The sequence below is a fragment of the Durio zibethinus genome, chromosome 11 (assembly GCF_047325235.1).
Source record: "Durio zibethinus cultivar Kanyao isolate XHJ-2024 chromosome 11, ASM4732523v1, whole genome shotgun sequence".
NCBI lineage: Eukaryota > Viridiplantae > Streptophyta > Magnoliopsida > Malvales > Malvaceae > Durio > Durio zibethinus.
In genome coordinates this window covers 27,605,397-27,630,072 of record NC_143172.1, presented here as the reverse complement: position 1 = coordinate 27,630,072, position 24,676 = coordinate 27,605,397, and the positions used below count along the sequence as shown (strand labels likewise).

Sequence of the window (24,676 nt, the reverse complement as noted above, 5' to 3'; positions counted from 1 at the left end):
ATGTTAGAACAAACCAAAATAATAATAATAAAAAAAAAACCTTACAATTACTATTTGCTTATTTTGTAAAAGTCATTAAACTATAATTATATCAAAAGTTTATCTCATTCATATATATATATATATATAATTGCTTGCTTTATAGCGAAGCAGAATAATTTAGGAGAGAGGAAATTGTTATGTTATATCAAGTAGCAACTGAATTCAATAATGCTACTATAATGATATTCATCAAAATCCAAACAGTATGTATGCGTAGCTTATATATATAGACATCACCAACATATTATTATATACGGACTAGAAAGATAAAGAGAACTTAATGCTATAAGATAATATTCACATATATATATCTTAGATCTTCAATAAGACATTTTGGAAGCCTATCAAGATCACTGGCTAATACTATGTAGTATATATATATATATATATATATATATATATATATATATATATAGAGAGAGAGAGAGAGAGAGAGAGACTTAAGTAGCGACCAAAACATGAAAATAAGCTGCAAAGATCCCCTTTAGGCCATTGTCATTATATTCATATATATAAAGACCCTTTTAGGGGGGAAGGCTTTGAAAGGAGTCGAGGTCCCCAGCTTTACAAGATCATGCCTTTGCAAATTACAACATATATATAACAAATATTAATCCTCATAGCCCAATCGTCTGTACCTTTCTTCCATCTCTCTTTTTGTCGAGTGGGAATATCAATGCCCACCTACACCCCAATGTTTCTGTTTCACTAAAGACCAACGTGCATATGCATGCGGGAATTTATTAGCCTTTCACTATATGCACTCTGCAGTTCCACCAAATTCATATTTCAGGCCTCACCCCTCTCCTCTCTTAAATAACACTTTCAATACCTTCCCCTTTCCCTATTCATACTTTCTCTGTTGCTAGCTACCACCTTCATTTCTTCATCATAAATTATTTACTATATATATGTGTGTGTGAATTGCGTGCCTATATATACATGGCTTAATTTCTTTGAAGAAATTTATAATCCCGTCCATAGAAAATAGGCATGACTTCTCCTTTCTCTCCCTTCTCTAAACAAGCTCGTTTTATAGCATTTCCTTCTCATCTTTACATATCGATGTTTCTCATCATGTTCAGCTCTCATCAGATTTTAACCATGCACCATCTTTCTTGCGGTCCTCATCAAAAAAGGTTGCAGGTTAAGCATCTCTTTCGTTTTCACGAGATGGATAGCTGTCTTTCACTGAAGGTAGAGCTTCTCTCACGCTGAAAAAGGTTTAACATTGAATGGAGATCATCCATGCAAAAGGGAATCAAGCACTCCTGGTCCGACCCACATTAATTAATTATCTGTTTTATCATTTATGTTTATGCTTTAGTTTAGCCTGGATGGTACTTTTATTCATGTGTTCGTCATCCTGGCTTTCTTAATATATGTTCTATCAAATTTACTTTGTTTTTAATGGGATAGAAGAATCTATATTAAAAAAAAATGCTCTTGTAACGTACGTGAAGTGAATAAGGACCTACCTAGCTAGATCCGATCGAGTGAAGGATCGATCTGATGTTTGAGGCAGATGAATTTAATGTACTTTTATTAATTAATGTAATAAAAGCTCCACTCTATTTACTCAAAGTTTTCCTTGTGTGTTTTGTAATCTTGTATATGGGTGAATTTACAGGGGTGAATTTACACAGAGTGATTGCACCAGTTGTTTTTCTCATGTTCTGTAAATGTTGGAAATTAATCTATAATAAATCATCAAAACATAACCAAAAGAAACAAAAAAAATCTTTTTTCCATCTAAAGTTTCATTCATGAAGAGAGCTTTCTTGTTCCAGATATTGCTCTTTTGCCTCTGTATAACCAATTCTATCTTCATGTTCTCTATGGGATATGCATGTAAAACAGACTAATTAAGAAACCAGAAATGGTTCTATCATTTAATACAGTTGAGAGATGTGAATTTGATGAGGTATGTGTAATCAGGCATGCTTCTTTTGCTTCCAATTCCAAGCATCAAACAAGTGAGACTTGGTGAATTGTCTTATACAAATCAGTCTACTAAAAGGGGAAGAGCTTTGCTTTTTAGGCAATAGTAGTGGAAGTGGCTGCTCCATTTTGGGAGGCCAAGGGAGCTGAACAATTTTTGTATTTTAACCCACTTTATACGTTGAAAGTTGAAACTATAAAACGCAAATAGGTAAAGGCACACTTGCTCCTGCAGGTTAATTACGATCTTTTTCACATAGGACATGCCACTAAGTTTCTCTAAGCATGCAAAAGCTATTTGCTTTCCCTCTTGTTGATGCGCGCTGTTATTATGGCTGCTGGGGCTGATTCTCTCTCTCCTTTCTCTCTTACTCAAGTCTCGTCAGGCATTGACCCACGGTTATTTTAATTAGCTTCAAACCTTTACTTTACATATAGAAATCAAATTGAGTAATACTCCAATACAAAGAATATATCTGGCTGAGCCTGACACTCTTCACATTAATGATGAATTCTAACATATATTCTCGCATTGTCTTTTGTCCTTCTGATTCATTATGAAAAGCTTCTCCTTCTCCTTTATATGATCAGTATATATGGTTTTAATTATTAGTGCTGTGCCTAGTGATTCTTGGGCAGAAGCCAGCAATAAAATCTCCTTTTCCTAAAAACATTATGAAGCTTATTTTGTAGATTATAATCGTCCATCCCTTCTTCCGTTTTTAATAAGTTAATGATCAATTGGATCAGTAAATGTTTCATAGAAAGGAGATCATGTCAGTCTTTGAGCTTCTGCAGCATGCATGGTCCGTCCAACAAAAAAATATGACATTTGAGAGTTGGGACCTAGTTAATTAATTGCTAGAAAGAAGGAATATATATCCCCCACAATGAAATGACAAACAGTAGGTAGGGACTCAAACTCAAGCTTTTACCTCTTGGATCAGTACGTACGTAGTTAAATATTCCGGTCATAAAATTAGGTGTGACTTTGTGAATCCAGGGATTGCAGCCCTGTCTGTTGGAGTTTATTAACTTTTCTGTTAGATAATTTCATGATTGCATTTTTATGTTCGATTATCACTCATGGGATTGAAATGGACAGCATCTACATATAAATATAGACAATGTAAACTCACAGTAGAATATATATATATATATATACATAAATATATCCCCGTCCCCTTCCTCCTTTTTTTTTTTTTTTTAATTATTATTTCCTCCGGTACGGTCCATCAGCTTTGCTTGTGCAAAATAATTACCCCTCTGCAACAGATACACTTACAGTGGGAAGTTCCACTTATGGGCAGGCCGGCCATCCATTCGTCAAGGCGGATCTCCGCTTTTGATTTTTGTTTGGAATTGAAACTAAAAACAAAATAAATGTTTCCCAAACTCAAAAGATAAAAGATAAGCTACCATATCCAAGAAATTTTCAAGTTAATTTGCCTAGTTTTTTTTTTTTTTTATTAACGCAATAATTGAGGATTTGGATTAATTTCTTTGTTCTTCATTAATTAAGAAATTAATTAAATAGTTGATATAAGATGATTGCGTATTCTTCTATGACATAATTAGAATGGGTAAATTGTGCCTGTAGTTCTCAAACTTTGAGACATATATTATTTTAGTAATTTTAAAAATTAATTTATTGATCATTGATTGTCAAATATCATATAAATTGGTCATTACATCATTATATTTATTAATTGTGGGGATTGATTTTGCATCAAGTCAATTGAAATCCGGTTAATTTGATTTTTAAAAAAATTTAAATCAATTTTAAATTAAAATAATTTTAGATTCGAGTAGTTTTAGATTCAAATTATTTTGAGTCTTGATTATTTTAAATTTAAATAAATTAAATTTAATATTTAAATTATTTAAGTTTGAGTTATTTTAAATATATTATTAATTTTTAAAGCCAAATGAGACTAATAACTAACAAGTTAGAAGTCAAAATGAAATTAAGTTTATTAAAACAACATTACAAGTTTACAACTGGTTAGAAATATCAATTACTCGACAAAACAAATTCCCGTAAACAAACTTTTAAAGGTCAATGCGCCCTTTACTTTATTTTTAAAATTTTCCTTTTTAATTAATTGAAAATGCTTTCTAGCTGTTGCAATTTGCAAGGCCTGGAGTTTCGTTTTAATGTGATGTTATCCTAGGAATCAAAGGCTAAGAATAAGATGGTGTATGTGGTAGGCAGTGTGAATCCACCCCAACAAGTTCATGCTAAAGCCAATTGATTTAAATATTAAATAATGAACGTTCAAATCATTTTATTTGTGGGGACCAAAAATCTTTTTATATTGTACATATTACTTGTTTGTAATTAAGGGGTTGAAAGTCCCATCCATGCACCATAAACTTTTAAGCTTTGGTTGTTTGCCTTTTTTCCATGTGTAATCCCACTGTCCCTACTTCATATTCCATTCTTGATATCAAAGCAACATTGTGTCCAACACTACTCCAACCTCGAACGTGCTGCTGTTGCCTCATCATCCTTATCCCTTTGCTATTGGGTTTGGTCCTCTCCTCCCAACCCCTCTATTCATTGGCATTTGGGAATACTTTTTGCTGAGATGCCTTTTTTGAGTGTTTGCTTCCCCTTCTGTCTTTGTTCACTACTAACTTAATTATTATTTAATCACTCTAATTAGCTAGGCTTTTCTAGTAGTATATATATGAGGTCCAGAGATGTGATGGGAAAGTGACATTCACGGCCACTTCCTTACCCGAGTTGAGTTCCGATGGCTATTCTGCCGTAGGCCCAGCATTGACTGATCTCACAAGACCTGTTGTTTTCTCAAGCCTTGTGGAAATTTGATTGATATCATCCTCATAATTAGTCTTTTACAAACAAGTTCAAAGCAACACTTGTTAAAATATCTGCTGCTAGTTGGAGAATTAAGTTAAAACTTTGCTTTTAAGAACTACAAGTAAAATACTTGACTAATTTCTGTCTTCTGCTTAAATTCTTTCTCTCTTTCTCTCTCTTTACGTTTGAACATTTTATTAGGTTTGTGCTATATACAGTATACACATTAAAAAATGATTATCTTCCTTTGTTTTAAATGATAATCTCTAATTACATACATAAACACCAATATATCTAAACTCTTAAATTTACTTGATGATTATGTGAGTTTCATTGGTTAATACTAATTCTTTAAGGACAAGTATAATGTTAAATCATGCATTACTCAATAGTCAATAATAAGCTTTTTCTTCTTATTGAAAAAGAAAGACAAAAAAAAAGGATGCAATCCATGAGAAGTAATTTAAGAGCCCCATGCTAACTTTTATTGTCAAATCTTGTTATTAATAAAATCAAAGTAGTTCTTACTATAAAAGGCTTTTTTTTTTTAAATGGAAAAGTTGTTGATTGATTTATAATGTCCAAAGCATCAGAATGAATAAAAGAAGTTGTCATTTGACAATATTCTCTCTTACTTGCTAGTTGATGCAATGTAAAAAAAAAAAAGTGTGACCAATACTTGTTCTAGTGTCTTAAAAAAAAAAGGCACCTAATTAGTAGTAGCAGTTCAATATGAAACATTAAAAAAAAAAAAAGAAGGAATATTACAAAAAGGAAATTAATGAGAGTGACAGCCACTAAGTAACTTTTGGATGTCAGAACAGAACAGCCTTCATGATGTCAGAGACTGGAGAGCGGAGCAGAAGACAAGGAGCACATCCATGACCATAAGTCTGATGATGATGACAAAACAGGACATAAATTTTGCCTAGCAAAGAAATCAAAGAAAACAAACTACCTTTCCTTGCCTTTCTTTCGTCTCTTCTTCTTTCTAGTTCCTGGAATTAACCCACCGGAAAGCTGACTTAAGACAATGGACGTTGACTTCTGGCCATTTAAAGCCCGCTCTGCCAAGGATCTCTCTCTAGTTCATGCTGCTCGTCTCAAATCTGGTACTTAATTTTGATTAATTATACTGCTACTTTCTTCACTTGTTTCATTCTTGTTCTGGGTTTTTTTTTTTTTTACATGTTTTTATTCTGGTACCTCCATATAGCTTTTTTTTTTTTGGTTGTTTCTTGCAAGTGAGTTTTTGTGAGAGTACTCAGGAACTGGGTTGTCAAGATTTTGAGTAGAGTTTGTTGGGATTGCTTGTACTTAGATTCGTACTTGATTTTAGGATCTTAGGATTCTCTTGCTGCTGCTGAATTACGAGTTTCATTTATTGCAAGTTTTTTTTCTGATGTAGTTAAAAGCTTTCGTTTTTCAAAGTACTACAAAAGTTTCTCCCTTGATTAGTTGTAGTATAAGAAAAAAAGCGTGATTTTAGGCGTTAATGAATGAATTTCATGTTTTATTTAATGGTTTACTACTTATTTAGGCGAGCTTCCGTAATTAGGAATTTTATATGTTTGGGGACTCCTTAAATGCTTATTCTAGAGAAAGAGAACTGGCCACTGGGAAATTGGAATCTAATTAATATTGCCCCAACGAAACCGCTCTTAGTCCTTAGGCTATTAGGGTTTCTAAGGAGTCCAGATATAACGGAGATTAAGAAGAAAAAAAAATTAGTATCTTGGAGGCTTTAACCAGGATGACTAACTTTATTGAATATGAATGCTCTAAGCATAATCAACTATTGGAGAAGATTCAGAAGAAAGTCTTGGATTTTCAAACGACTTTGGATATGCTTAACGCATTGAGATTGAAGGCAAATTTCCTTTCTTCTTCTTCTTCTAAGTCATCGGGTTTCTCCCAACTAAATAATCAGACGGAGAGTAAGAAGGAATCTGATTGTGGTGTCTCATATGAAACCTATGAAGATGGATGTGAAGATGAAGACCAAGATGATGATGAGGATAGGGAATTCGATTATAAGAGTACTTCGGATGAAGGTAAGAGATATAAAATTTTGGATCCACGAGCTTAGCAAGGAGGGTGTTGGAAAATCTCGAAAATAACTGTTTATGAGGATTCTTGCTTACTAGGCAGGTTATTTCAATCTTCTCTTGCTTAATGATAAAAAGGGACATCTGAGTTCTTTTGTACTTGTATTGTTGCAATGCCCATGTTCTTATCTATAATAAGATGGGTGTATTTAAAATAAATGTGCCTTAGCTTGGGATTTGGTAATATTGGCAGTATCTGGTCTGTCTTGTCACTTGAATAAACTAAGGTCACTTTTAATGCTTGGTGTCTTGATAAACTCTAAATATGTTTAAGACGACAAATTCTTAAAAATGTAATGGATTCCTTTTTGTTTCTTCCGTTCTCTGCCTTTCTTACCATCCTTTCTTTCTTTGATTCGGTTGGGCATTTATATCTTTGTATTAAAGCATGACCATTTTGTTGCACTGCTCATCTTTTCCTTTTAGATTCTTGAATGTGTCCCTCATCTGACAGCTTTCTTTATTGTTTAATATGTGAGGCAGATGGACATTATGATGATTTTGAGAGAGATGAAGATGCAAAAGCATGCTTTCCATGCCCCTTCTGTTATTTGGAAATTGAGAATCATGCTTTCTGCAACCATTTGCAGGAAGAACACTGCTTTGACTTGAAAAATGCGGTATTTTCTTTTCCACCTCTGATGTTTTTATCTTGAGTACCGTGTTGATAATAATGTATTTTGTTAATGATTATCTGTGCGCACCAGTGATTGACTGGCATCATAATTAATTTGGCTTTTAAGTCATTAATAATAAATTGTCTTAACAATACGAGTTTTATTTCCCTCTCATTCCAATTGCTGGCAATGGTTAATTTGAAGTTAAATGTTCAAAGTACACTGATTAATATATAATGCATTATGGTTCTGCAAATGCTGCTTACAACTAAAATTCTAATTTGATGATTATTTTAGGTTTGTCCTCTATGTGCTGCAAATCTTGGTAAAGATGTGATCAGCCATTTCATAGTGCAACATGCTAGTTCATTAAAGGTTGTTCCCCATTTTGGATCTTCATGTGGTAAATGTAGTTTGTAATGTGTTTGAGCATGTTTTTATGCTTTGAGCTAACCTAGAAATATCTTAATGTTTGGCAGCGAAGGAGAAAATCCCAAAAGTCTGGTGTCTGGCTTGGTAGTCCTGCTACACTTGGCAGGGAACTGAGCTCATTTATTGGGTCCTCAACTGGTGGTCGGGGTAATGCACATGAATCTGCACCTGATCCGTTGCTTTCACCTTTTCTCTGTAATGCTCCTGTTTCAGACACTAGGGATGTTCAACGAGATAAATGCTCTGCTGATGAAGCCACTGTTGCTTCTAATTTGAGAAGGTATTCCCATTGAACGGAACTTTACATGGTGTAATTACAACTTATATAACTGCTAACTTTTTAATTGAAGAAGATTCATTTTGAAGGGAACTCCATGTTCAAAATCTGACATTTTTTATGACCACATCTATGTTGCTGTCTAGAAGTCATCAGTGAGCTGAATAGGAAGATACTGTTGTGATTTAGCTCAGCCTTAAGCATAAGTTGCATAATCTTTATGCTTCCTCTTTTCCCTGCTTTAGAAACTTACGGAACATTATCTAGAGAATCATGCCTCTGGAACCTCAAATCTTCTATTCAATTTCCAAAGTTTTCAAGGGTATCATGCCTCACCATCATGCTTTACTTCTTGTCCTGGAATTCAGGAAGGGCAAGGTAATCTTCAGAGTGACTATGACCATGTTTCTTTGACCCATCAAAAAATATCCCAAAGTTGAGGTATATAAAATAATCAAGATAATCTTCATAGTATGTCAGACAATAGTCTGGTTAGATGTAGTGATCGAATGCCAATTTTATAACTTGAAGAAAATATCGTACAAATCATAGTTTCCAAGTATGAAAATGAAAATTTTGCTCTAGTTTATGTCCAAGTATTTTGAAGTAAAGAAATAGCAATCAACCCTCATGTTCTGAATAAGGATGTCTGAAAATTGTAAAAGAGCAATATCTACATGTATTTCGTTCTGTTTCCCTTTCAGTTTACTTCGATTCTGGTTTTATGGTTTTCTGATAATGAATCTCAGCGATTGCTTTCTTTTCTGTGCAGAATTGAACCACCTTTGCTGGACAAAGATCATGAACAGAACACAGAAGAGAGAAGGCAAAGAGCCGCATTTGTTCAACAGCTGGTCATGTCAACCATCTTCTAAGGTTAGTATCTAGTCCTTTGCATTACAAATGTTACGCAGGAGCAAGGTCTTTGTTGATCAGTTGCCGCCTGCCATGCAGCTCACCTGGGTATGTTAATCAACACTGGGTTTTTAGCACCGGTGATGGTTCTAGGAAGTCGGTCATTATAATAATAATCAGTATGATTTGGGGGTACAGGTGGTGACGTGTTCATCAAAAGGCAATTTATGTATTTTTGTATGATGTCTGCAGTTAAATATATTAGAATGTAGGCCATTTAAAGGCCACAGCTTATAAGGAGTGTAGTAACCAACTCTATTTAATTTTTAAAGCAGAGTTATGTCTTCTTGGTTTTTTTTCCTCGGTGGTTTCTTTTTCTCTATTTTCCAGCCTTCTTTTGCGGTCAAACAAAATTCTCCTACCATAAGCCACTTATTAGCACCTAAAACTACAAACTGGTTGGTAAACCTAAACCTAAGTTTCCAACGACCATAAGAGTAAATAATTACAAGGGAAAACCCAGTTTGAGTACAATTATGTTACTGTTGGATGATTCAAAACATTTGCAGCGTCTCAATGCTGTCAAGTCAGCGTAAAATCACTTAAAAATTATAATCTATCGGCTGAAGAGCAATCCTTTCTCCAAACAATCCACGGGAACATAATTGTTGGCTTGCAGAGACTCAAAACAGAACGTTCTGATTAAGAGATTAGTTGTAAAAGTGAATAATCAAGATGACAAATACGCCGACTCTGGCTAATGGGGTAAGGAAAAATTAGAAATTTTGCTGACAAATGGACTTGGTAGATATCGCTGTTTGACAAAAACTACTGCAGTTACCTAAATCGTAAGAAGAATTAAGACGGAGTCTGTAGAGCATAGAATCAAGGTGAGTGTCCATTTTAACGGCACTAGAAACAACAGGAGCAACAGAGTCAGTATGACATTCAAGTATTGATACAAATCAAATAGAAGTAACTTCAAATTGACTCCAATGGCATATGCAAATATTTCTTCAACAGTCCAGTAGCGAACTTAAAGGGACCAACTTTGGTGTGAGTGCCAAGGTCTCAAGTCTTGAATAGCGCTTCCCTTGATACTTGGCAACTCCTAGATGCCCTCACATGGCAAACTCACAGCATAACTTCTTTCACGTCTAAAATTAGAAGAAAAGCGTCAATCTCCTATCTCCCTCGATGAGAAAATCGACAGTGTACCTTATGGCACACCAATCAACAATCCCCTCCAACTTGTCCTATAAATCTAAACTCTCGAGCAGACATGATTATACTCCGGTGAGATGCTATTCGAGAATGTGGAGAGGGAAAAAAGAGGGACTCAGATGATGGACTGCTCATCTCTCTAAACATCTCTTAACATGCCACTCTGCTACACACTTTTCAGTCACCAAGTTTGCCAAGCTCGTAATCTACTGGTAGATGAAGCATACGGTATACCATATCAGTAAGTCTATGGCTTGTAACCAGTAGCTTGATAATAATAGCCCTTATTCCAAGGGTTCAAAGTCAGGCAAGAACTTGAGGCCAACAAACCTTTATTTAATCTCCATTGTACAACTACAAATTTCTTTTTGGTACTCAGCAGTAGACTAGCAAGTTAAAATTCTTCCTCATACATTACAAGTTGTGGTAATAAGCAAAAGTCTAAACTCTTAAGCAGTTAGGATTTTGGGAACATGAGCACAAAAACCTAAAACATAAAATTAAATCTCATAACCTTAGAGCCTCAATTTTGGTTACTCCAAAATTGTTATCAAATTGTGGTATAAACTTGTCTCAATCACCAATGGAGATATACCTTTTGAATCTTTTGATCAAGCTATTCAGCAACCAATATCTATAACACATCGAATACCATTACTAACCATAAAGGAAGCAGAAGACTTAGCTGGAGAAACACTAGATAAGATGGTTACCCAGAATCAAAAACAATTATAGTCACCACGAAAAGCCACAACAACTACTGTTTAAACCAAAACAACCATCAGAGTAGTTTGACAATGCTGTATTAATGTTTCATAGACATAGACAAAAAGAGCCTTGAAGGACGATGAATTCCTTGAGAGGATTGACCTGTGCTAACCACCTGAGGAACATCACGTTTTCTAAAGCAAGCAAAAGCTCTAAGAAATAGAAATAACGGCTAAAGCAACAGGGAAAAATAAGATCACATCAAATTAAGACATGAATATTACCCAACTAGAGACACGAGTCAGACGCAAAATAAGTACAAAACTGCAGAATATATAACATTGGGATCAAAGAGGTTCTAAAAATGGTCAAACTAATTGCTTAACATTGACACAGTTTTTGACATCACACAAAAAGCAAATAACATTTCGTGTAATGTCAAAAGTTTCCTAAAATCACTCAATGATAGACTGAATAACACCGGCTCCAACCGTCTTCCCTCCCTCTCTGATAGCAAACCTCATCCCTTGCTCACAAGCCACAGGCATAAGAAGCTCAACAACCATCTTTACACGGTCACCAGGCATAACCATCTTAGACTCCTCATCCTTATCATTCATAATCGAAGCCACCCTTCCAGTCACATCAGTGGTCCTCATGTAAAACTGAGGCCTATAACCTGCGAAAAAGGGAGAATGCCTACCACCCTCTTCCTTCTTCAACACATAAACAATCGCGTTGAACTTAGTATGCGGAGTGATAGTTCCTGGTTTAGCCAAAACCATCCCTCTTTGAATATCAGCCTTTTGAAGACCTCTAAGTAACAACCCAACATTATCACCAGCCATGGCGTCATCCAATGTCTTCTGAAACATTTCCACACCAGTAACTATGGTGTTTCTCGTTTCCTTCAATCCAACAATATCAACAGTCTCTCCAACCTTAACAGTACCTCTCTCAATACGACCAGTGGCAACAGTACCACGACCCGTGATGGAAAACACATCCTCAACAGCTAACAAGAAAGGCAAATCAGTTTGTCTTTGAGGAATGGGAATATAACTATCAACAGCATCCATAAGTTCATAAATCTTATCAACCCATTGGTTATCACCTCTCTTAACACTCGGATTAGCCATCAAAGCTTCTAAAGCTAAAAGTGCAGACCCAGATATTATAGGCACATCATCACCAGGAAATTCGTAACTCGAAAGCAATTCACGCACCTCCAATTCGACCAATTGCAAAAGCTCCTCATCATCAACCTGATCTTGTTTGTTCAAAAACACAACCATGTTTGGAACACCAACTTGTTTAGCTAACAAGATATGTTCTTTTGTCTGAGGCATGGGTCCATCAGCTCCGGAAACGACCAAGATGGCACCGTCCATTTGGGCAGCTCCGGTAATCATGTTTTTGACATAATCGGCGTGCCCCGGGCAGTCAACATGGGCGTAATGGCGGTTCTCCGTTTCGTATTCAACGGTGGCGGTGTTAATGGTGATACCACGGGCACGTTCTTCGGGGGCGGCGTCGATTTCGTCATACTTTTTAGGGGCGCTGTTACCCATGGAAGCTAAAGCCATGGTTAGAGCGGCGGTTAAGGTAGTTTTTCCGTGGTCGACATGCCCAATGGTGCCGATATTGAGGTGGGGTTTTTTGCGTTCGAATTTGCCACGGGCCGCTTTGACAGTAAGAGCTCCTCCACGGCGACGGATGACGGTAGTGGTGGCGATGGTGGTGAGGAAAGGGGGAAGGAAGGAAGAGGAGAGATGGGTAGTGGTTAGATTAGAGGGTTTTGTGGAGAAACTGGCGGTGGTGGTTGAGGAGTGAGTTGAGAGAGACGAGGCGTATGGGTACCTAAGCTTTGAAGAAGTGGCAGCCGCAGCTGCTGTTGATGAAATTGCCATGTCTTTCTACCGAGGAAAGGGGGGATTGAGGGGTTTTGGGCGGATAGATATGGAGAGAGTAGCGTTGTAGGGCAAGGTAAAGAATTTGTTTTGTTATCGTGGTTAGTTGGGAGGACCGGAGAAGGAATGGCTAATATGAGTTGTTCTAGCTATCCACTTCCTTCCTATGCTGCTCAGTTGGGGTAGTATTGAATTTTCCATGCTATCTAACTCTTATGCTGACACGTGTATGGACATGATGAACTAGTCATAGTAATATTGATAGGGTTTTAGTGTTACTGGCCATGGTGAAATAGTGTGAGTGTACGGGTATGTTATGAATTAGAGAATTTGAAATGCTGATTTAGTCATTGAATTCAGGCCAATTTCAATGCTAAAGTAATAGAGAAAAGACATGTCCATTGAAAGTTGAAACAGAGAGAGGGGTCTCAATTCTCATTCTCTCATCAAGGGAGTCATAATAAAATTCACAAAAGATTGTCGAGTATTATTTGAGGTTCAGAACAAGAGGAGAGATGTTAAAGGAATGGATCCTATGACTTTGTGGCTCCTCGATCGTATGTAGTAGTAACATGTAAAATGATTGCAGCGATCGCTGCAGCCATTCAGCCGCTTGTCAGGCCACGTCTCTCGTTTAGGTTCTCATCTTTCCTTACAGATATTAGTGGTCTACAAATGCCCCTTCGATTTTGTGTAATGGGTTCACAGGAGGGAGGGCATGTGTGGACATTGTTCACAGTTGGAGGCCCAAAAAACTACGCCGAAACTTCGTTCCTCTTTGATGATTTTGTTATTTGTTGTGGTGAGTGATAAGTGAGTGAGTTTTCTTTCTTTTTATCTCTTGCCATCGGGTCTTTTTTGGACCTTGAAATGCCCACTTCTCTACCCAATCACATGAAAGGACACATTATCCTCTACAAATGTGCGTGTTCGTTCACGTGATTGTGTTAATTTAAACAAAATGAAAATTTTAAACTTCATTTAGAATATTAATTAATAGGATATTAATGAGTTATCGGATTATTACATTTCTATTAGATGGAATCCCAAAAAAAAAAAAAAAAAAAAACTTTCCTCATAATGTATAAGATAATAATATATCAACAATTTAATTAGTTTCTTATTTTCAAGCTTATTGTTGAGACAAAAAAAAAATCAATCAATAAAATCTCCAAATCCATTCGACCTATCTAACAAAGTAATTGTTAACTTTAATTATTCACTTTTGATTTCAAAAGAAAAAAAAAAAGTTAAAAGGTTGAAAATGAATTTTGGGGTCAACATCCTTTAAATTATAAACCAATCTAACACATTGCATAGTTAGCGTAAAAAATAAAACAGAGTTAATGATTAAAAGGAAATTATTAAATTAAAATAATTAAATAATTAAATTTACATGCATTATAATAAGAAATTAAATTTCAAATTTTAGTGTAATATAAGAATACCAAAAAACTTTTAAGTAATAAAGTTTGAATGAGTATGGATGTGGCTGGGCTGGGCTGGAATTAGTTGTAAAGCTCATGGCCCATGGGTGCACCACATAAGCTTGATTGTGTAATAGGCCGATTAGTAGAATTTAGAAGAAAGAGGGAGCGAGCGTAGCGTAACTGGAGAGGGGAGGTGAAGCTCAAACGAACATTCTCCTTCGTTTTCGTTTCTTGCTGAACTGAACAGCGAATATAAATATTTTCTCTGATAAGAAAAAGAAAAGGAAAGAAATAATGGCCCAGGACCAGGAGGCATAGAAGAGGTTTCATTCGATCATGGACAAGCTCTTCCACTGCCCTTCCTCCTCCAGGTTTTTTTTTTTTTGCTCTCTTTTTATCACTAGTTGATGAAACTTGAAAATTCTATTATCATTATTGTTTCTACTATTTGCTTATTAATTAATATATATGTTTGTAATAAATTGTTAGTTCACTGGGAGGACAACCACAACTACTACGAGGCAAGAAACGGCCTAATCCACCGTCTGCTTTAGCAGTACAAGAGCCTCAACCTTGCTTAGTTGCGGCTGAAACGACCATGGAATAGAGGAGATTTTCTGAGGAGGTTATCAACTTGCAAATCCATGACTTGATTTCCTAAGCTTCAGGTAATGCTCCCTTTCTTATACACTAAACTCTTTTCTACGTTTATGGGTGTTAATTTAATAAAGATGATTATCTTTTCCACTGTTTTTAGGTAGTAAATGCTGTAAATTGTGCTAGGAGACGTTGGGTCAATGTGGATATGGATATTATAGCCTGTGAATCCTGCGGAGCACGTCTCCTTTTTTCCACTTCACCTTCTTGGACACAGCAGCAAGGCATGTCATGAATCTAATTTTACTTTACTTTAAGCAAATACTTTTGAAAAATCTGGTATTCTCAAGGCTAAATTAGATAAATATTTTCAATGCTCTTCAGTTGATATGGCAGCCTTGGTTTTTAGCTTAAAGCTGGATAGTGGACTCAAATTGCTTTGCCCTTGGATTGACAATGCCTGCGATGAAAGACTGGCTGAATTTCCTCCCACTATGTCTGCTGATTTAGTTGATAAATTCAGGGAAAGATCCAATTCACTCTTTCAACTTTTAACTCTTCCACTTATTCCATCTTTGGCCATTGAATTTATGAGAAGCCCTCAGCTTGAAGATTATCTCAGGCAACCCGTGATGGTAGATTCTCAGAAAGGGAATGCTGAATTTTCTCAATTAGAAACTATTGAAGGTGGATCCGATTTGGATTCTGCTAACTTGTATTATCAGGTATGAGTATGACATTTGTTTCTCATTTTGGTTTGCAAATTGCAATTATAGGTACATTTTGCTGAAAATTTTTGCCTGTTTCAGTTGCATAATACAGATGTAAATGTGAACATGCTTGTGTTGCTTTCTGAAACTTTGTTGTTCTGCTTTTTCATAGCATTCCACCTTTTGCTTTCGGCAAAAAAAAGCCCAATGGTTTCTCCAATTTGTGACTCTGCAAGTTTATCGTGTCCTGCATTTCTTGATTACGGTGTTCTGCTTTCCTGAGTTTTTATTGGTGTTGAAGACGGATTGTTTTAAAAATATTGCAGGCTCAAAAGCTTATAAATCTTTGTGGATGGGAAGCACGTTCATTACCTTATGTAGTTGACTGTAAGGATGGGCTGAATCAATTTGTCAAAGATGCTGGTTTTTTAAATTCATCCCATGGAGTTGATTATAGACGAAATTTGAGTCTCAGCTCCCATGCTATTAATGAAAATGAAAATTTAGAAGCAAATGAAGAGTTTTTGAATTCGTGTAGATTGCAGTATGATCCTAAGTCTGTTGTTTTATTAGTGGGGCTAGTGTTGGATTATGGGCTTTCTCCACTGTGCGGCGGTCTGTAGAGCTCTTCAGATTAGTTGGATATGCCGAAGTCAATCCTGGAGTCCGTGATTCAGGCTATGAAAGCAATGTTCATGATAGGGTTGTTGCTGTTGCTTCAAATGGTGAGTCATCATCTATGGAACAATCTTCAAATTTAAAATTGACGATAGCAGGGGATCCACCACCTACTCGACAAAACTTTAAAGCAACAATATCTTTGTCTGTTATTGGCCAGGGTTTAAGGGCTAGGCTTTCTTATCATCCAGAGTTTAAAGATCAGATGCATGATAATCGAGAAGATATTCATGTGGAATTTGATTGCAATAGGATTCAGGGAGAAATAGATTGTTTCAACAATGGTGTTAGTGGGCAAGTTGTTCTGTTGGAGGACATGAGAACTTTAAATTGCATAAATGCTGATCAAGTGAATTGTAGTTCTACAAGCAACGATCAATCTCCTTGTTCAAACCATGATGTTAGTGCAAGAGATGATATTTTTAGGAACCTCGTGCCATTGGAAGGAACCAGCTTCACTGCAGAAGAAATTTCACCTCATACTGGTACTTACTGATTTGTAATTTATGGCTGGTTTAAGTGTTTGTGGCATTTGCAATTTTCAAGTACCTGTCTTTCTTTTAGTCCATAAGATCGTCATTTAATCACAACGATGATTTTATCAACCATGCTACATTTATTTTCCAGGAAGGGATCTAAATCAAGTGCACATGGATAAAATATCTGACTTTGATCCGATCAGGCAGCACAGACATTTTTGTCGTTGGATTGCATCAACGGGTAGCAGAGCACCTGGATGGCAACAAACTTTATTTGCTGTGCTACATGGGAAAGATTTTCCCCATTCTTCATCTACATGTTCTTCTTCATCTGCCTCCTTGATTAAGGTAAGTTGAAAATTTTCTTATATTCAAGCAATCGAGGAGTTATGCTATTTTTTGTGCTAAAATTGAAGTATTTGATATGAATATGGTATGTCTGACGTTAGGTTTTTATTTTTTTTTATTATTATTATTATATTTTTTAAAAAAATTGATTTATCCTGCTCATCACTACTTATTAATCTGTTGATAAAAAATTTTAGCTTTTGAGCCAGATAAATCAGTTCGTTACAGGAAGTGTTGCTTATGCATGGTGATTAACAAATTCTGTTTTTTTTTTTTTGGGAAATGGGGGCTGTTTGACAAATCCAGGTATGTGTCTGCATTTAAGAATAAATTTATTGGGTAGGATTTATATCCTTTGCCTTATCATATCGAGTGGATTATAATGTTCCAAGATTTTATTCTGCAGGTTGATGATCCCATTGCTTCAGTTAGAAAGCTTTTCATGTCTCCTACAGCCAAAAAAAATGAAGACCACCCGTTAATCAAGCCAGAGTAGTGTTTGTTACCTTCTAGTGTTATTGTGGTGTATATGTCAAGGGTCAAGACTTAAGATCTAAACTTGCGCGGCTCCGGGACCCGGGCATTCACCCTTCCGGCGTCCCAGATCAGCCTACCTGCCACGATTCACACCCTTGTGAGGTATTGTCTGCTCTGACCCCCCTGACCTCACGGTTTTGTCCTACAAAAGACGTCTTAAAAGGCAGAGGTGGTGTGAATCCCAGTAACCCTTCTATTATGTTTGATGTGGGATTCAGGACTCTTCTTAGGTCCGTGACATATATATATATGCCTGTCCAAAGATATTGAGGATTGAATGCTGAGAGCAAAGCTCAACTTTCATTTACAGCATGAGTTTATCAAATTTTGGGCAACTGGCATATTAATGTTTCAATTCAATGATGTTTATGAGAAATAGAATTATAGAAATATATACATACATACTTCATTTTTATCTCATACAACTGGTTACTCCTTCATTCAAAATTGAAACAATACGAGAATGCTTTTGCTTGCAAATGGGGTTTGGCCACAGTTTGTGATTACCACCTTTGAGTAGTGGCAGAGCAGTGATGATATTTAACTATGTGATGTATGTTCTAAAAAATTAAATATTACTTTGAACAAATAAGAAAGCGAAAACATCTTTCTTTTTTTATAAACGAAGTCAAACCCTTACTCAAGCACCAGGTTGCAAGATCAAGTTCCTGCAAGAGTTACTTGATGTCGAGTCTGAGGACCATTCGAAAGAAATTTCTAGAAAGCCTCAGAATGGTGGTGCAGGCATTGGACATGTGAAGGCTCTAGATAAACCTGGATCCAAGCTAAGGGTGCAGGCATCTAACCCTCTAAAAGAGCCACATACGCAAATGGATAAAAACACTGTAGTGCCCAAACAAGAAGCTTTTAGAAGGCCTTGGGCGTGGCACATTACAAGGAGGCCTGAAATTTTTTGAACCTGATGCACTACAAAGTGGTTAGAATCAACTCCTTCTAGAAACTCTCTAACCAACTTTATATGTCTCGGGGGGCCTTGGAATCTACTAAAATGCATATAAAACCCACACACTTGGCTCTTCACCGATCACATAAGCAAGAGGCTCAAATATAAATAGGGGTACTCTCTCCCCATAGGATCAACATATAAGAGCTACTGACCTTGTAAGCGAACAAAGCTACTCAAAGCAATATTGGATATAAGCCACGTTTTTTAAGGTTCGGGTCACTATATCGTTTCTCGTAACCGAGGTCTAGGGATAAAGGGACAGTAATAGGTTTTAGTCACTAGGGTTTACGCACTCTAAAACCCCATTCGAAATTTTCATATCTTTTTTATATTCTTTCAGGACAAAAAAAAAAGAGAAAGAATGGCGAGTTCAATGGCAATTTTATCAAGAAGGTTTTATCGATCTCTTCTCTCCAACTCTAAAATCCCTCAACTTTCAGTGTCCTTTTGCACCACCACTACCACCACCCTTTCCTCCGCTGCTGAGAGTCCCGACTCCGATATTGACTCAATTCCCGACTCACTTCCATCGGAACCCTCAACGCCGTCAGAATCTGCCAAGGACTCTAACACTCAGAAACGCCTATACGATCGTCAGCTTGAGAATGGCCTTGATATGGGCATTTATAAGGTCCATTCTGTTTCACCCTAATGTTTTTGCATCTTTTCTTTTTTAAATTCTTGAAAAGGGGATTTTCATGCAATAGCAAAATTAAAAGACGGATAAAAAAAAAGACAAAAATATCCTATGGGTTTCTGGAATTTTGGATGAGTATCCAAACAGAATGCCATTTTGGGTTTGAATTGGCTTTTATTAGGGGTAAAAATATTTAGTTTTGGAGCTTTGTTCCGAAAGTTAACTCAAAGTGGTTCTTGGGGCATTGGTTGGTTTTTCTGTTTCTAGGCTATATTGGTTGGACAGGTAGGGCAGACCCCGGTGCAGAAAAAACTGAAGAACGGGATGTCCCTTACAATGTTTTCAGTGGGGACAGGTGGGATTCGCAACAACAGGAGGCCTTACGAGAATGAGGAACCCGTGGAGTATGCTAATCGCAGCGCTATTCAGTGGCATCGAGTCTGTGTTTACCAAAAGATGTTAGGAGATCTTGTCTTGAAGCATGCTGTACCTGGGTGAGGTTTTATTCTAAGCACCTTTAATTGTACTTGATACGCAGAAATACTTCCTTTGGTTTTAGGTGATGTCCATTTTCGTCTCCTTTGAACTTCATTCGATACTGCCATTTTTAGCATTGACCCTGCAAAAGTTATCATAGGGGTCAATGAATGAGATTGCCTTGATGTAGAAACGCAAGCATGTTGTAAAAGATTAAGGGTGAATGCTCTGACATGACTAAACATTAAAGTTATTGGGTTTTTTTATCAAGGATGCTCTCATAAAATTCTATCTACATCTAGAATTTGGTGGTCACTTTGTAGAAACTGTTGCAGGATAAGCCATCTGTAATGGATGTGGAATGTATGAGAAGGGTGAGTGCAAGAATGAGTATTAGGTTAACATTGTAGATAATAAAAACTTGAAGGTTCATGGTACTCAGATTTTAAGAATGCGACCTTTATTGCACCATAGTAATCTGGTTTTGACCATGGTCTTATCCCTATTGACTGCAACCTCTTGTCATAATTATATCAGCTGTTGATTGTATTCACTTTTGATCTGGGTTGTAATATTCTTCTTTCTTTTCTATTTTTTGGCTGATATAGTACAATTTTATATTTGGAGGGAAATCTGGAGATGAAAATCTTCACTGATCCAATCACTGGTCTGGTTCGACGCATGAGAGAGATTTCCATTCGTCAAAATGGTACATACATTACTTTCTTTGATTCTATATTTTAAAATGCTCAATGAAGGAGAGAAAATTATCTGTACTAACTAATTGCCTGTTTTAATAATTTACTTGTTCTATTGACAAAAAAAAAACATTATACTTGTTCTCTCAATAATTTTTTCTTCTTGGACATTTTACTGCTTTAATATGGATTATTATATGAGTGATGAGAATGTGTCTCTGATTAATGTCACACGTTTTATTATCTACTTCACAATCCAAACACTTAAATGTGTCAATATGATCAAATGGGTGAGTGGTTTTGATGATTAAACATTAATATTTCATTTACTATCTTGGGATGGATGTTGAACCCATGAATGCTTTTTGACTTATGTTCTGTTTTTTGGCATGTTAAGTTTACTTATATTACTTTCCTTGAAAAAAAATTTTCTAGATAGACATCCAGAAAAATCTTGAGTAGCCTTGCGGGTTATTCAATTTGAACCTCTAGTAAAAGATAGTCTACATTCTACATTATGATTATAATATCCGTGTTATCTTGCTTGAATTTTTTTTTTTTTGCTGATAGTTAAATACTTGTATTTCAAGAATGGTGCCTGTCCCAGGCATATATGAATCTGACCTTAGGTTATCTTGTGGCTTATTGGTGTAATCCTTCTTTCTCTGTTTTCTTGTTATTCCTTTTTTCTGCTCTTGTTTTACTATTTCATGGATGGAGTGATAGGAGATTTACTGTGGTATTTTGGTGAAGGCAAGTTGACAAATAACTTGGGAATTTTGTACCATAATGAGTTTCTCCTTAACTTTTATTGCAATGTTTTATGTGAATTTTGCAGGTCGGATTGTGTTTTTGGGATATGTGGATGATGCCTAACAACCAAGTTCTGGAGAAATGAAAGGTGCTGGCTTTTACTAGAAAGCATTGGTTTTAGTTAAAGAATTGAATTTGTTTCAAATGGAACCAATTTTGGTATTTGTAATTGTATTATGCGTAAGATAGTTGATGGATGAAGAAGTTTGAGGCTTTGCATCAACTGGTATGAGACTTGAAAGTTGTTTAAATTGCATGTAATTTTTAAACTACTTAATCTTTTTTTTTAATAACTAATATCCGGCTGGGTCAGTGCTGTAGGCGCCCTAGCAAGTAAACGAAGAACATTGGTATTGCTTTTTGTTACGAATTTTATAGTTACCATTTAAACTTGGAAGTAGTTGTGAAGCAAGCTTGCATTTTGGAAAGATGTAAGAAATGTAGAAGTTGGAACTTGGAAGTAGAAGAAAATGAATCATCGTTTATTCAAAGTAAATTAGAGCTTGGGTAAGACAAAAGCTAGTTGGGCTTAAGAAGCAAAAAGAATATAAATCGTGGGGGTTGGAGAACATTGGAGGCCCAGCTCAGCCCGTGTAACACTTAGTGCCCTTTTTTTTTATTCCACTTCCCGAGTTGTACGACCACGACTAGCATCTCTCTTTTTTTTTTTTTTTTCTTCTTTGCTGCAAAAAAAAAAAATGTTCCGCAAAGTTTATTCTGAAGGTTGAATAATAATAATAATAATAATAATTTTGGCAGCATTTTTATTGTAACCTGGTCTTTGGCAGCATAGCAATTGTGGGGCTGAGATTGTAATGGAAATGACACGATTTTAATTCTTGCTCTCTTTTATTTTTTCGGGAATAATAATTTTGTCTAAATCTGTGTGTCTTATCTTGTTTTAGTGGATTTTGAATAATACCCTTTCTCAATGCTCTAATAGGATTTGCAAGTTTTGTCTTCGGTTTCTGTGCAGAGTACGCCAGCCATACGTGATGATCCAGCTATCATTCAGGCATGAAATTTAAACAAAAAAGTTTTGCAAGTTTGGTTCTTGGACTTGCCATTCGAAACTATTCAAATTTCTTATTCAGAGTTCGGTGTCCCCTCCCCCCCTTTTGCCCACTACCACGACTATTCTTTCTCTAAAAATGGTTGCCCTTAAACAGAAGCAACTAAATCCAAACACAGTTTCACCGGAAACAATGCCAAACTAATTAGCCTTTTTCATACTGATTTTTGGCTTTTTGCAATGTCTTTTTTTTTTTTTTTTTGGCTTTCACTTTCCATTTGGCCTATGTTTCACTCCCCTTTTATGGTTTTCGATTCCAATTTCGGTTTCAATCAACAGTCAACCTTACCTTGCTCGTCGCGAGTAATATGCTTGGTATAGGTTACCGCTACCAAACCTATCAAATCACTATGTGATTAATTAATTTATAGACTGCATTTCGAAGTCAAAATTAGATGTAGACAATCAGCCTCCTACTCCACATCATAGCAATGGCAGTAACACTAATACCGCAATTAAAGCAGGGAAAAGAGGTCTTTTTTTCTTTTGGCCACAGGGAAAAGAGGTCTAGAAAATTTGCTAACATTGATTGCTAGTAAAGCTTACTTTGAATTTGTAAAAAAATAAAAAATAAAAATCATGTGCCACATGGATTGAAATCACAAGTCCTTGATATTAGTAAGACTCCGCTAATCAGGGATATCAGATATAAATATAATAATTTATAATTTATATTATATAAAAATTTAAAATTTATTTATTCATATTATATTTTATATAATATATTATAATTTATATCGATATAAAAATATAAAATATATATTTTTAATTTTATTAAAATTTTAATTTATATATTTTATATTTATATTATATTCATATTATATCAATATATTATATTTTAAATTACCGTATCTCTAATCACATTTGACATATCCTTTCCTAAATTCGGTAGAAGAAAACCCACCCACCCCCTCATTTCCGTTTTTTAAATTCCCAAAGCCAAAACAATAGTGTACGGTATTTATTTAACCCATGTCGGCAGTTCTAGGTCGAGGACCTTCCGGTATTTAATGCAATTTTATTGATAAAGATACTTCGCATTTGATTACACACGTTACACCCGTGTCAAAGTTTATCAATCCCTCTATAAAATAAACAAACCTGTCTAGTCTTTTATTGTCCAAGATGATCTTTCTCTCAAGTTTTTTAAGGTTTTAGCTCTCCTAGAAGAATGGCAAGAACCTCACTTGTTTTCCTCTTGCTTTCCCTTTTGTACATTGCTTGTCAGGCCAGATCTCCAACCGCTGCAAGCTCTCGTGCCTCAAATTTCATCAAGGCTTCATGTAGTGCCACCAAATATCCAGCAATTTGCGTCCAATCTCTCAAAGCATTTGCCCCTTCAATCCAGCAGAGCCCCCGCCAATTGGCTCAGACTGCCCTGTCCGTGAGCCTAGACAGGGCTAAGTCCACCCAGGCATTCGTGTCCAAAATGATAAAATTCAAGGGACTTAAGAAGAGGGAATACGAAGCAATCAAAGATTGCATGGAGGAGATGAGTGATAGTGTGGACAGGCTCAGCAAATCAGTACAAGAGCTGAAGCACGTGGGTGAAGCCAAGGGTCAAGACTTCTTGTGGCACGTTAGCAATGTGGAGACCTGGGTTAGTGCTGCACTAACCGATGAGAACACTTGCGTAGATGGGTTCGCAGGGCGGGCCTTGGATGGTAAGGTAAAGGCCTCGATCAGAGCTCGTGTCGTCAATGTTGCTCAAGTCACCAGCAATGCTTTGTCATTGGTTAACCAATTTGCCTCAAAGCAGTAATAAGCGATCAACCAAATGTTGGTTGCTCTTGCAGAGAAGTTTTTTCTTTTTTTTTTTTTTTAGTGGAGTATGGACGGGGATTTTAACTTTAAAGATAGCTTTTGGTCAGTTTTGCCATATGGTTTGGTTTTGAATCTCTTTTTTTTTTAATGCAAGTATATGAATATGAATGAAAGTTTTTCTTACAAAATGGAATGCAAAGTAATTGTGTTCTCATTACTTTTTTTTTTTGTCATCGAATTATTCTGATTACTTATAATGAATGGCGCTTAGACTTTGAGCTACTTTCTCTTTTTGTTTTCTTTTGGTAAATACGAGATGGAAAGACCCATGAATTAAGGAATTTTTTATTTTATTTTCGGGCCAATCACCGTGACTTGCGGGCAGTTTGAATAACTAATAGTTTTATATTAAAATAAAGAGGCATTGGTTTTAGCCCAAAAACAAAAGCCCCACTATATATAATTTTAAATTTTTCTCCTTTTTTTTTTTTTTTTTGTGAACTAATTTTAAAATTTTCTTTATTCTAG

At 35.9% G+C, this 24,676-nt stretch overlaps 4 protein-coding genes and 1 pseudogene across 8 annotated transcripts; 4 read left to right on the top strand and 1 right to left on the bottom strand.

Moving 5' to 3' along the window:
* The first annotated feature begins 5,560 nt into the window (after positions 1 to 5,560).
* Positions 5,561 to 9,459, top strand: LOC111289930 (protein DEHYDRATION-INDUCED 19 homolog 6-like). 2 transcript variants are annotated; one of them, XM_089768679.1, is made up of 7 exons: positions 5,561 to 5,922; positions 6,597 to 6,864; positions 7,402 to 7,538; positions 7,833 to 7,910; positions 8,015 to 8,247; positions 9,017 to 9,120; positions 9,199 to 9,459. In XM_089768679.1, the coding sequence occupies exons 1-6, from the start codon at positions 5,902 to 5,904 to the stop codon at positions 9,117 to 9,119; spliced, it is 840 nt and encodes a 279-aa protein (XP_089624805.1). In that variant the 5' UTR covers positions 5,561 to 5,901; the 3' UTR covers position 9,120; positions 9,199 to 9,459. The 2 variants fall into 2 exon arrangements, with proteins under 2 accessions (XP_089624805.1, XP_089624804.1); XM_089768678.1 differs by having other exon boundaries at positions 9,017 to 9,459.
* Positions 9,460 to 11,086: 1,627 nt separating this feature from the next.
* LOC111289929 (elongation factor Tu, chloroplastic-like) lies at positions 11,087 to 13,316 on the bottom strand. The gene has a single exon (XM_022881294.2). It carries the CDS (start codon positions 12,939 to 12,941, stop codon positions 11,487 to 11,489), a length of 1,455 nt encoding a protein of 484 aa, XP_022737029.1. The 5' UTR covers positions 12,942 to 13,316; the 3' UTR covers positions 11,087 to 11,486.
* A 1,199-nt stretch (positions 13,317 to 14,515) lies between these two features.
* LOC111290711 (uncharacterized) lies at positions 14,516 to 18,897 on the top strand (annotated as a pseudogene). Its single transcript, XR_016346632.1, has 7 exons — positions 14,516 to 14,742; positions 14,861 to 15,039; positions 15,129 to 15,252; positions 15,353 to 15,693; positions 16,005 to 16,841; positions 16,984 to 17,183; positions 17,590 to 18,897. The product of XR_016346632.1 is annotated as an uncharacterized LOC111290711 (transcript).
* On the top strand, positions 18,762 to 21,657 carry LOC111290712 (Nucleic acid-binding, OB-fold-like protein). 3 transcript variants are annotated; one of them, XM_022882145.2, is made up of 5 exons: positions 18,762 to 18,896; positions 19,028 to 19,318; positions 19,592 to 19,818; positions 20,410 to 20,510; positions 21,338 to 21,657. In XM_022882145.2, the coding sequence occupies exons 2-5, from the start codon at positions 19,049 to 19,051 to the stop codon at positions 21,373 to 21,375; spliced, it is 636 nt and encodes a 211-aa protein (XP_022737880.2). In that variant the 5' UTR covers positions 18,762 to 18,896; positions 19,028 to 19,048; the 3' UTR covers positions 21,376 to 21,657. The 3 variants fall into 3 exon arrangements, 2 of the variants coding, with proteins under 2 accessions (XP_022737880.2, XP_089624806.1); XM_089768680.1 differs by lacking the exon at positions 18,762 to 18,896 and having other exon boundaries at positions 18,911 to 19,318; XR_002690305.2 differs by lacking the exon at positions 18,762 to 18,896 and having other exon boundaries at positions 18,917 to 19,318; positions 20,429 to 20,510.
* A 1,764-nt stretch (positions 21,658 to 23,421) lies between these two features.
* LOC111290689 (21 kDa protein) lies at positions 23,422 to 24,336 on the top strand. Its single transcript, XM_022882108.2, has one exon. It carries the CDS (start codon positions 23,556 to 23,558, stop codon positions 24,144 to 24,146), a length of 591 nt encoding a protein of 196 aa, XP_022737843.1. The 5' UTR covers positions 23,422 to 23,555; the 3' UTR covers positions 24,147 to 24,336.
* The last annotated feature ends 340 nt before the right edge of the window (positions 24,337 to 24,676 follow it).

Excerpts from the sequence above, each read along its gene's own strand:
- LOC111290712 (XM_022882145.2), top strand. The coding sequence starts at position 19,049 with ATGGCGAGTTCAATGGCAATTTTATCAAGAAGGTTTTATCGATCTCTT. Across the intron at positions 19,819-20,409 it reads TTGAAGCATGCTGTACCTGG|TACAATTTTATATTTGGAGG; the intron begins GTGAGGTTTTAT and ends TGGCTGATATAG. Across the intron at positions 20,511-21,337 it reads GATTTCCATTCGTCAAAATG|GTCGGATTGTGTTTTTGGGA; the intron begins GTACATACATTA and ends TGAATTTTGCAG.
- LOC111289929 (XM_022881294.2), bottom strand. The coding sequence starts at position 12,941 with ATGGCAATTTCATCAACAGCAGCTGCGGCTGCCACTTCTTCAAAGCTT.
- LOC111289930 (XM_089768679.1), top strand. The coding sequence starts at position 5,902 with ATGCTGCTCGTCTCAAATCTG. Across the intron at positions 7,539-7,832 it reads GCTTTGACTTGAAAAATGCG|GTTTGTCCTCTATGTGCTGC; the intron begins GTATTTTCTTTT and ends TGATTATTTTAG. Across the intron at positions 8,248-9,016 it reads GTTGCTTCTAATTTGAGAAG|AATTGAACCACCTTTGCTGG; the intron begins GTATTCCCATTG and ends TTTTCTGTGCAG.
- LOC111290689 (XM_022882108.2), top strand. The coding sequence starts at position 23,556 with ATGGCAAGAACCTCACTTGTTTTCCTCTTGCTTTCCCTTTTGTACATT.